Source organism: Plectrocnemia conspersa, unplaced genomic scaffold, assembly GCF_051122295.1.
Source record: "Plectrocnemia conspersa isolate PC_06_02 unplaced genomic scaffold, ASM5112229v1 ptg000005l, whole genome shotgun sequence".
Lineage (NCBI taxonomy): Eukaryota > Metazoa > Arthropoda > Insecta > Trichoptera > Polycentropodidae > Plectrocnemia > Plectrocnemia conspersa.
The window spans coordinates 23572466-23585000 of record NW_028277169.1 but is presented as its reverse complement, the minus strand read 5'-3'; the positions used below and the strand labels follow the sequence as shown (position 1 = coordinate 23585000).

Sequence of the window (12535 nt, the reverse complement as noted above, 5' to 3'; positions counted from 1 at the left end):
TTTAACGTATTTCGATAGTTTAACAAGTTTTTGTTTATTCTATTTTGTTGGTTTTATTTATCTCTATTATCAATTAATTGCCAAAGTAAAATTATTATTTATCTAATGATCAAATTTAACATACATAACCTGCCTCAATATACGACAGTTGTACTAATGTTAATATTATTCCCACATAGTTTAAATAAATATTTATCAATATGTTATAAAAGTAGAAATAAATTATTGGCAATTATGTTTAATAATTAAAATTGTTTCATTTAAAAGTTGCCCATAAATCTTTTAAAGCTTCCTAAAGATAAATCAATACATTGTATAATGTCGAAATACTTTGTATGAAAATATTTCAAAGAATAACTAAAAAAAAACAGTAGAAATAAATTTTATACCGAAATACATTTTACAACGCCGTTTATATTCTTCGAAGGGTTCAAAACTTTTTATGTCATAAATTTTATGAGTTTCTTTATGTACAATACAATGTAACGAATATTAAATCAAACCCTTATCACTCTAATAAATTGAACCGAAGGAAAAAATATTATATTCTATATAAACATTTATAAACTAAAGCTAATTCATACATAAATTAAGAAAGTTATTAATCCCAATTTTTATAAGAAATGATTGAGTAACATTTTCTTTTAATTCAATATCTATAAAAAATATATATATAAATAGCTATTTTTTAATAATTAATTTCATCCGTATAAAGTTAAATTAGTTTAATAAATAATTGCATAAATTGTATCTCACTCGAAACTGTTTGCTTTTTTTTATTTATACAGCTATTTTTAATTAACGTTTACCTTAAAATTGTTATTTAGATTTGTCTTGTAGCTATAAAATAACTTTTTTAATAGTGTACGTATAATACAAAATATTTCTTTCTAACAAATTTGTATTCCGCTTATCACAATTATGAAATAATATTTCGTCAAAATTCACACATTTTCAAGAGTTCAAACATTTAAGGAATTTACGTATTTGTGTATCTTTGGTATTTGCTTAGCAAATAACATACTTGATAGTTTCTCATATATATGTATATTTATATAAAAATAGTTTTTAAATACTAAATTTCGTATATATTGTACGACACGGTAAGTTGGTTTTAGACCAAACTTTTTAGATCTATTTGCTATCTGTTTTAACTGTTAAAACAACAACAACAACGTTATATCTACAATCTACGTGACGGTGTGAAGTTTCGGTAGCATTAGCGCCTCACTAATCCAATTGGAGCGAAACACCACAAACATAACGGTCTTCTCTCCTAGAACATTCCTCATAAGGACCCAGAAGAGTTCATTAAAAAGGATCTCGAGTTCACAGATGTGCACATATTTACACTAAAAATTCACTTCGAAAACACATTTACCCACACGTCTCGACGGAATGTGAGAAACTAATGTTTACTATGCACACAATATTTGACTATGGATTTTAACAGTTTTTTTTTGTTGTATTTTGCAGAGATGGCAGAGGAGATGGTTTATGCTGTACGACGATGGAGAGCTAACATATTCTTTGGATGAACATGTGAGTACTTTTCAATTTAAATCGAGTTATTATATGTATATTCTTAGAAGTTGTAAATCTTGAAAGCAAAAGTTATGATTGAAATTTCCTTGTAAGAGCAGGACGTAATTCATATTTATGATTATTAAACATATATCGAAGTCTCAAAGTAGGTAAAACACGTTCATAATTGTCTCTCGTGTCTCACAAGCGTCTTTTATATTTGTATTTATTTTTTAAATGAAATAAGGAATGTTTGAAAGGGAAGTTGCATAATGAGCTCGTCTCGGTGTCTATTTTTTATGAAATATTCAAAGGAAGCTTTACAAATGAGCGAGTCTTTGAAACTAGCATTTGAATGCCTCTGTTTGTCTTCGGAGGCATAATCGCAATTTTTACCTCTGGTCAGCTGTCGTTTTTGGCTAATTAGGCACAAGCAGAAAAAATACGTGTTAAACGTAGTTTCTTCAATTTTTTGCTCTCTTCTTCCGAATTATTCAAAATAAGTAAAGAATCTCTATTGAGGCATATAGGAAATGACCTGATTTTTCATAAATTATTCTATTGTAATAATCTTAGAAACATGATACACATATTTTTATATTTGTATAGCCTAATTCACCATTCCGATTTTGTGGTTAAACTTTTAAACGTACCATTTAATATTTGGCCGTTTTTTACGATAATTTAATGAAATGCACTACTTTTCTAGACACTCAAGATACACTGTATTTAACATTAACGTTCGTTTAATGACACTGCATTTCCTTACGTTGATTGCAATAATCAACACAACCTTTTCATATAATTTACGACGTACGTCTAATTATTGCGACTTTCTTAAATTGCGTGCAAAATTAATGACAATTTTATACGTACAGTCGTAAACTATTATATTATTATTTTTATGACTAAATAACTTCCTTACTGAAATTGTAATTACAACATAATTTGATTCTACCCTGTTAATTTTAACAAGATTTGCGTTTTACGACGACGTAAGTTTTGCTTAAAAAATGCGCGACTACTGGAAAAGCTTCTATAAAACGCGTTAATAGACTAGGCTGTCAATTATGAGAATTAAAAAATCAATAAAGAAGTCCGCCGTTAGAATGTTGCTAACTAAAAAAGTATTTATAACATTAAAAAATAATTATTTTAATTATTTAATCCGGGGCTAAAGCGGCGCACTGGTACTTATTTACGACAGGATGTCCACAATTTACGACATAATAAAATAATGTTTTATTTTATATTTATTTTTAATATAAAGTTTATCGAACGAGTCGTGTTCTTGATCGTTTTTCGACACAAAATGTTGTGATTGAACGTGTCGTTTGTTATAGTTGCTGTAAATCAATTATAATATTAAATTTCTAAATATATTTAATGTAAAAAATACATATAATTCGGAATCCAATAAATTTAACAATATTTTTTTAACGCTTTTTATCTGAGTGTTGTGACAGGCACCTGTATTTAATATTTATTTGCTATTTTTTGTGCTATGTACAATAAATAACTTAACCTTCCATAATTCGAAAAACTATTTTTTTATTTTACATATAAATTCGATCGGTTATCCTGAATCAAACATTATTTAATATTATGCCCTAGTTGATTTAAACTGTTAATATTTTAGATAACATAGTGTTATAAATTCGCGGCTTCTCGATGAAAATCGGTATTTATCTTGTCAGATGACTAACCATATAGGTTTGAGTTATTTGTCGGAATGCTGACGAACAAAAGAGATTTCCCTATTTATATAATTATGCTAATTAGTAGTTACAGCATCACGAAAAGGGGTAATCGCGTCGCCTTACAATCTAAAAATAACTATGCTGGATCAAAACTCGTACAAAGGGCAAAGAATATAATATATAACAATAGTATGATTTTTTAAATATTTTTATCTTAGTTAAAAAAATTCGAATAGAATCTTTTCCAATTCTTTACCACAAAATATTTTTAAAACACCACTCCATATATTTTATTAAATATATATTGAAACTTCAGTAAAAATACCAATTCCTTTTTTTCGTCGAACATGTTCGACATCTCTTAATACCGCGCAAGAGTATAAATAAATATAAAACGCGCATGCGTGATATTTTATTAACATAATCCGCTATAATGCGCACTCCCAATCCGACGTGATGCTGATCCGATCGTCTTATTTACATAAAGATTACTATCGCTTAGTTATGCAGCTCGTACGAATTTTTTTGTATTTAAGATTTTTTTCTTGTACACCCTGTTAGTACAAATACGGAAATACAAACAGAAGCCGTGTTTGTTTGAACGAATTGAAAATATATTAATTGCATTGTGGGTGTTGGTTTAATGTGATCGATTAGAGATCTTATCCAGCTTCCTGTGTAATTTTCTCAGTTGTGTGTGTGTGGTTTTTTTTCATTATATAATTTATAATAAACGTCGAGAGACTCTAAGTATACGTGACACGCGTATGGATGTGTGTAAATATTATCTCTGGTATATAATCTTATATTATCTCTATGTACGTATACAGTGAGTTTATGGCTAAGACGTGATTATGAATAGTGACGCAATTTATATTTTTATATTGAAAAATTCAGGGCGAGTCTTAAATGCGCTATTGTATATTTTTAACTGAAAAAATACACTATATATAGTCCATCCAAGATGTTAACGCTCATCATCATTGTGTTGGAAATAAGGGTGCGTGTACGTATGCATGCATACATACACAGTTTTCCGCGAATTTGTTTACACCGATAGGAGAACGTTACCAATACTAAATCAGGGCTGTTTTAAGGGTAGGGTGTTATATTTTTATTATAAATTATTGTCATGTTGTGGTATTTTGTAATCAATAAAACAATTCCTGTAATATACTATTGGTATTTTAAAAAATACTATATTGAACAGATATTCAATCTGGAGAGTGATACCAAAATGCTCTCATGTTTTTGAGTTAAATATGTATATAAATAAAGAAAATAAGTAAGAAAGTGATAGTTTACACTTTCCTCAACAAATTAAATTAAAAAAGTAAAAATTAATTGCACTTCTAATTTCACATGGTCACCCTATTATATTTTCTCACCAATACTTTAACAATGAGCGTTCATATCTTGGACGGACTGTACATACCTATGTTTTATAGAAATACAATCAATTGTCTTAGAAGCTGTGGAGCAGATCCATATAAATTTATAATATTAATCATAAATCAATTTATTATATATATATCATTAAAAAAAATGACAGTTTAAATTGTTTTTACTTGATTATAAACACTACTGTTTTCACTGGGGTTCGTGCGACGTGTCTCAGTCACAGCAAAGTTGAGCTTGCCTTGTGTATTTTAAATGGTCGTATCAATTCCTAATCCGTTCGTTCTTTATAAACATTGTCGAGAATTATCCAGAACTGTACTTTATGCAAAAGAGCGGTAAAGCATCTGTACTTTCCTAATATCTCTCTTATATTATTTTTTTCTATTAAATTAAACAAAATAAATTGACAGTAGATAAAAAACATACCCATCATTATTTTTTAATTATTTATTTATTTCATGATTACGATCCAGTGTTCGTAATACTTGTTACGACTTTAACGACCTTTTAAAATCTTGGATTTTTTTATCGGCGCCGATTTTTTCTGCCGGGACTTTATTAGCGTGCGGGCGCCACGGTACCTTGTGTGCCGAATCACACATAATTACAACCAGAAAACGGCAACCATTATTTTTCATTCTTATGCTAATAATTACGGCGCAGAGGTGTCGTCCCGTTTTTATACCCAGAATCATTCATCAAGCGAACGCGACTCCAATGACAATTTAGTACTTGTGATGCAACTCTAGTGCCACCTTTTTTATAGTCCTCGGAGATAAATGCACGCATATATGAATATGCATAGGGCGTTAAAACGCATTTTGTACCGCTTCATCTGCATGCGCGTACAACTTATATAATATGCAGTATATGACGAGTTTGATGACCCTTTTCTTAAGTGGATATACGAAAATACGTGTAAAACTACAATACATATTGATGGCTTCAATGCAAATTACTTAATCTCACAATTGTCAATTTTACATAGAGGACAAATAACTATGTTACTATAACCCTTTGCCCGCGGCTGGTATTTTTTAATGTTATTTCGCACTTAGCTAGTATGTGGAGGAGCACCTATTTATGCAAGGATTCAAGGATTGCACATAATTGGTGCAATCCTTGAACCGGAAGATAGTATATCTCAATGTTGCAAGCTATTTATTGCACAATGAGCCTGTCGTAGTAGCATCGTATTTGCACAATCGAGCACACGGATGAGATTGTGATTTCCACACCTGTCGGTCAGGGGTCACGGTCCATCACGAGGTGACCCCGTGACAGTAATGGCATTTGGACCAATTAGGAAATAGCACTGGATCGTTTGACCCGCTGTAGACACTTGTAGCGATGTCGGATTTGATAACGGCAAATTCACGCCTGTAACTGATCTCCGATAAGATACTAAACGGATCGAGAGCATATTTCGCTCTCCATAGTTCCAGAGCCTTATTTGTTAGATAATGGGCACCTCGCTGGAAGACAGGGTGTTATTAAAGCCTCAAACCCGTTAATGGCTTGTTGTCGCCGCCGACCGACGGACAGGAAGCCATCGCGACCGATCACCATTACTAAGATCGAACCAATAATTTCGAGTGTAAATAATTGCCGCGTACATGGCGGATATTTCGTTAATCCACGCATAGATTACTCCCAAAGTGGACTGACGAGAGACAGCATTGTAATTACTGAGTGTTGCGGATGAAAACGAACGAATTTATGGGCGATTCGATGGGCGGCGCAATTACCTGGAGGAATTTCTCAACGTTGAAAACGAAATCGGTGGTGATGCTGCTACTACTACTACCCTTGACCTTGGCTGTGTCTTTAAAACTGGAATAATATGTAAATAGATGGTACTCGATGTAAAGATCATGAACTACACACACTAGCATTATTATGAAACTAAACCTAAAACTATGTAAAGTAATTAAAGCCTAATGAAGTTCCTCTGATTGCTCTGACTACTTTATCACCATTATAATAGCATCCAATACAATTGATTCTAGCCTTTTTGACCGCCTATTTATCCTATTCTATAGAAGCCAAATATACCATAGAGCTAGATGCTCTTTACTCGTTGCTCTAAATGTACAAATAAACTATAATTGGTTTGTTAAACAGAAATATCCTAAAAGTTTGATATATTCATTAAAGCTGTTATAGTAAATATTCTTGCTGCTTTCAGTTGATGTTGGCTTAGTTTTGCGCAAAGATTTAGATTTTAATTCCGTTCTTCGGTTAGTTCTATGATCTTAAATTAATATTGTTGCTTATATTTATTATTTTAATGGTCTATTAGTTGCTTGTATTATAGCGACCACCCGCAAGCCCTCGTTACGACCAGAAAAAATAACACGCAAGTGTTCTTACTGTAAATATTCTCCGACATTGAAAGAATATTTCTTTGTTGCGAAACGACCACGGGATTAAATAAACCACATAGATACCCACGTTTGTTAAGGGTCTTATTTTCAAAACTCGTGTTAATTTACTGTGACCAAGATAATCATCCATCATCAAGGAAACAAGACAATAGCGTAAAGGATTTGGACCACACAAGCCCTCGTAACGACCAGAAAAAATCATAAATAATACGCAAGGATTCTCCGATGTATTGAAAGAATATTTATTTGTTGCGAAACGGTCACGGATGTAATAAATCGCTGGATCCACAAGATTCCCGTTGCAGTGTACCACCTTTGACAATGCCCATCAAGTAAATCACAGATGCATGTTTGTGATTGATCAGCAAACTTTGTAAGCCTGGACTACGATGGTCACATGGCAGTCACAAGCAGCCACTCTAAGCGACCAGCTGTCGCGGGCGCTCACATCCTGAGAGGGACTCCTCCGTACGAGTACCACGGTAGCAGAGAAGGATCATTCTCCGCTATACTGTCTCTGACACGCCACCTAAAATACTTTTGAGGACCCCCCACGGACATCATCCATGCGCCAGTTTCTCCACTACCGCTCGCCATTTATCGTCTGTCGCAATTATTATATAATCTAATAAAACTCTTACTAGATTCCGCCTCGTGTCTCACTGGCTACGAAGTCACACCCCCCTAGAGTTCTCAAACCTTAAAATATACTATTTCGACTGTCAACGTCATATTTATTAAATTGTCAATAATATTCTCTTTATTAATTATTTCAATATCCGATTCTAAGCTATCTATATAATTTAAAAAAGGCGTTCTATTAATAATTCTTTTCCATTATTCAAAAATAGTTTTTATTTGAAACATAGTCTGACTTTTTGCATATTTAATTTTTCTTCAATTTTTGACTTCAGCACAGCAAACATTTTTAGTGAGGAGATTTTATAATTATGTCAATTTAAGACAACTTTTTCAATGGAAAATCAAAGGCTTTAGTTACTGTTTTTTAATTCGTGGGACTTCAGATGGTGTAAAATCCGGGAATTCCCGGGTTGTCTCAACACAAAATACCTAATATAAATATATTACAAATCAAATTATGTTTGACAAAAATGCTATGAAATGAATGCATTAAGCTAAAAATTATAAAATCCGCTACTATTAAATTAAATATTTAAATTAAAATACTAGGCAATATGTATAACAAAGTTATTCAACTAATTAAATTAATAATTTAATCTGGAGCTAAAAAATCGTAATGAATTCAAAAAATATAATCGATCAATTTACCATTAAATCCCTTTTGTATTAAAATCGAAAAATACCTTTTATTTATATAGTACGTGTTTCTAAGACTGTTTTGTTTACTTTTATTGCAACAAAACTCAAGATTTGTCTTTGAACTCTGACTAGCTCGTTAAACTCCAGAGATACGTGTTCAAACAAAAATTTCGACGGTTAACTTCAAAGAAGAACCGTTCATTGGAGAGTATCTAGCAAACACGGGTTTTAAGTAATAAAATAAAACGACACGTAATTACACTTGTCGCAAGCTCCGGGGCTACTCTTGACTGCGCCACTATATAAAGTTAGAAGTTGTACGTCACAGTAAATCGTACTTTTCAAAATTATTATAATATTTATTACAACCATTTATTTGATCGTAAAATAAAATCTGCGACATAAAGAGCGTTAAGTGTTATATTTCCAGTAACGATTTATTTTTATTATTGCGGTTTAATATATTGGTTATATTTTATCATGTTATATAATAAATAAATAAAAATCTCTTTGACCTTTGCGGTTTTACATAAGCAGAGGGCGCAAAGCCTAAGCTTTCTTTATACGGCTGCCTAACTAAATATGTAATCCAATTACTAATAGTATATATCATATTATATTTATACGGATTCGCAGTGACATTAAAATGTAATTAAAAGTTGATTTCGCGTTAAAAAAGACATAGAGGTATCGCAAAATTGAGTCGTTAAATTTTGCGACCGGAAAACGTTAACAAGTTATAAAATCGTCACAATGAACATATAATACAATTTATAGCGTAAATCGCATTAAAGATTATGTTTTGCAATAAATTATTTACTGAAATGTAGTTTTAATAGGAGTAGTATATATATATATATATATAGATTTTATAATACGAACTATATAGTGATTTGTCTTATATGCATTTATTTTTTTTATGGATTTTGCATGTATTATTTTTTAATATTAAAGATCATACCAATGACTCAATATCACAGGATGCTTTTCGCTATTTTTCACGTCTGTCCACCGACGATTAGTATTAATGGTCACCCATGGACCAGTCCACCTGCGCGCGTAGAATTATATTATGACTTATTGCCGCCGCTTCTAGAGATTACATCTATCGTTCCTCATTATACCAAGCTTTATTAATAACATATAAAACTTTTATACAATATATTAAGCGTTAATTGTAATATAAATAAAAATAAATAGTTTATTATTAAAAAAAATCATATATACATATGTATATATTTCTATACTGAGCTATAAACTTTTGATATTGAATTAGCCAATTAAAATTGAAATAAGCTTCTCTGTAAAATGTACAGTTTAGGGATTGGTCATATATTATATTTGAATGATTTAAAAATAATATATTATATATACTCTTAGAAAAAACCGGTCTAATGTGGCGAATCGTAGAGTAAGTCACGGAGCGGGTCGTAAAGAACGTTTCCTTGTTATTACGTACGAAATTTACATTTTTTAAGACGGATAATAAAACAGACGTGTAATCATCTCCGTGAGGTCTCCCCGTGACATAATAGGTCACAGTCGTAAATATTTTTGGAGTGGAGAAAAAAATAAATTAGTTATTATGGAGAAAGAAGAATCTGAGTTTATTGGGCGTCTGATAGACGATACTCTTGCTAAATGTAATGAATGGAGGTCGAGAGTTATTTATTGCTAAATTTACATGAAATATTAATATTCGGATTTATTATGCTTAGAATTTTAATATTGTTATTATTTTAAAATACGACATAAACTATAAATAATGTAATTTACACGACAGCATTATCTTAACACAGCTAATTTAAAATATATATATATATATTTCTCACATAATATTCTGTAATAGGCTATTGCAGAATGCACTTTACTATATGTAAATATTTTTGCCACACAGATACGTTAATGTATGTACATATAATGCATATCATAATATGTTTTAATCATGTGCAAAAATATTTTTAAATGGTTGATAAATTTAGCAGAAAAAAATCAAATAGAAAATCGACTTTTTTTTTTATTTTATTATATTATTTGCTGTATATTTTCATATACCTTAAGATATTTTATATCTGTGGAAATTGTATGTTATTTATAAAATAATATAGTAAAAATTGTGATTTTAATTTTATTTACGTATTATTAATTTATTTTTAACCTAGTAGATAAATATATTACTCACATAAATATAGATATTAGGGTACTCTTAAATGCGTCACACAAATAAAATATAGACACATATATGTGTATACCTACATACGTATGTATATTATCTAATTTATATGCTTTTATGATTTGCTAATTTTGCCCACATCGTTTCAAAAATTATTAATAAAATTCCCAAAATCATAAAAGTCGCACTAAAATATTCATAAAATAATAAAGTGTTGTTTCTCAGTGGGTGATATTGGTATATTAATAATATTAATTAAAAGCCGTGTTCTTTTTTGTGTAAAAAAATATGATTAAAATTATTCATAAACACAAAGATAAATAATTCATGAAACTCAATACATGTATAATACCTTTATTATTTTATTTAATTTCAGTGTATTTTTATTGCCATTCTAGAATCACGTTAATAAATCAGCAGTTGTCAACATTTGCTCTCGCGTGGATCATTCGTCAAATGATCGATCGATCCTTTTATTAAAACGTTGGTTGATTCAAGTATAAATCTTGCCTTTTGCATATTTTATAATATACATTATATATATGTATACATATATTATTAAAACGAATTCTCGTTCGTTTGACTCGCTTCATTTATCTCAGCTGATGTGGAAAATGCAACATTGTTTATAATGAGACATTTATTGTGGACCTGTTTGTAATATTTTATATGAGATTAATTTAGCACATATCGCTTTCTATACATTATATAATGAATGAGCGATTTGCTATATATTATATTTTTCATCATATTATATTATATAAACTTTTTTGTCGGTACAGAAATGAATGTATATTATTATATCTGTTGACAAAGAACACAACTATTGAAAACCTTTTTTATTTTTTTTCACCATTGAATCACTTCAATAGATGCTTTTACCCTCATTGTGCAGTGCATAATGGCCCAAAACAATAGGAGAACATTATAACAGTCGATGCCGTAATCTAACCGCGCACGCGACAAAAAGTTCATAGTCCTATGATGAGTGAAATTTTCCCATTGGAGTAAAAACAAACAATATTACAATGACATGTTCAAAGGAATAGCGTTGTTTAAATTTTTTTTTTTTATTACTATTAATTTTTCTTTTTCACTATTATATTATAAGAAGAAAGGCATAATAGCTAGCGTAGCTCAGCTGCGTAGGTGCTCCGATCCTAGTCGGATAAATGAAGATAAATGCTAGTGTTCTTGGCTAATAGTCTCTTGGCGGTGGAGTGTGTGTTTAATGTAACTTCATAGGGCCCGTCGACGAAATTCATTACAGATGATTAGAGGGATTGCGAAAACGTTAAGTCATGTCAGAACGAGAAGTCAAGTGGAGTCGGAGATCGAAACGAGAAATGGATTGATAACCGACCGTTCAGTTTAGAGAGATAATGCGAGAAAGCAAATCGAGTATATCTTATCTACTGCAAATTGGATGTAAACCGTCGTTTAAACTCCCCATTAAGATTGTTCGATGATTTGAAATTAGAGACGCTTGAGTTGTGAAAACCTTCGGTGTCTTTGTATCTATCTTGTTTCACTGCATTCTGTAGATGTTAAATATCATTAAGGAGGCATAAATATTTATCTTATCGTTGATATCAGAATAATAGGTCTCTCTTTTTAAATTTAATTTTTATTGTTTGTTAAAATAAAATTTTAACATCTTAATAACAACATACAAAAGTTTACTACCTAGTTAATTTTAAGCTTTGAGCTCTAAACTATAAAGAATTGTAATGGATAATAAAATATTTACCATTTAACATAAATCATACTTGTTTACATTTTTTACCATTTACCATTAAAATTAAATAACCTAGTTATTTATAAATCTATTCAAGCTGAGAAAACTCGATTTGCGTATAGAATACCTGGAAAAAAAATGATGTACCGTCGATGTTTATAATTAAAAATCTCACTTTGAAAATAAATAATGTAAATAAAAATACGATTTCTGTGTAATATTATACGCAAATTTCAACTCAGTCTTTAGTTGTTTTTAATTAAATTTTATTTTTAGATACTTTTAATTATATATTTCATTTGTATTTGTCAAATACATATTTTTTTAAATT

General features: G+C 30.3%; 1 protein-coding gene across 4 annotated transcripts in view; it reads left to right on the top strand.

Moving 5' to 3' along the window:
• Positions 1-12535, top strand: part of osp (myosin phosphatase Rho interacting protein outspread) — a 312881-nt gene that overhangs the window by 230632 nt on the left and 69714 nt on the right. For all 4 annotated transcript variants that reach the window (XM_088186721.1, XM_088186720.1, XM_088186723.1 and 1 more), the window contains exon 3: positions 1477-1542. In XM_088186721.1, coding sequence (XP_088042847.1) covers positions 1477-1542 — 66 coding nt within the window. The remainder of the gene's footprint in view (positions 1-1476; positions 1543-12535) is intronic.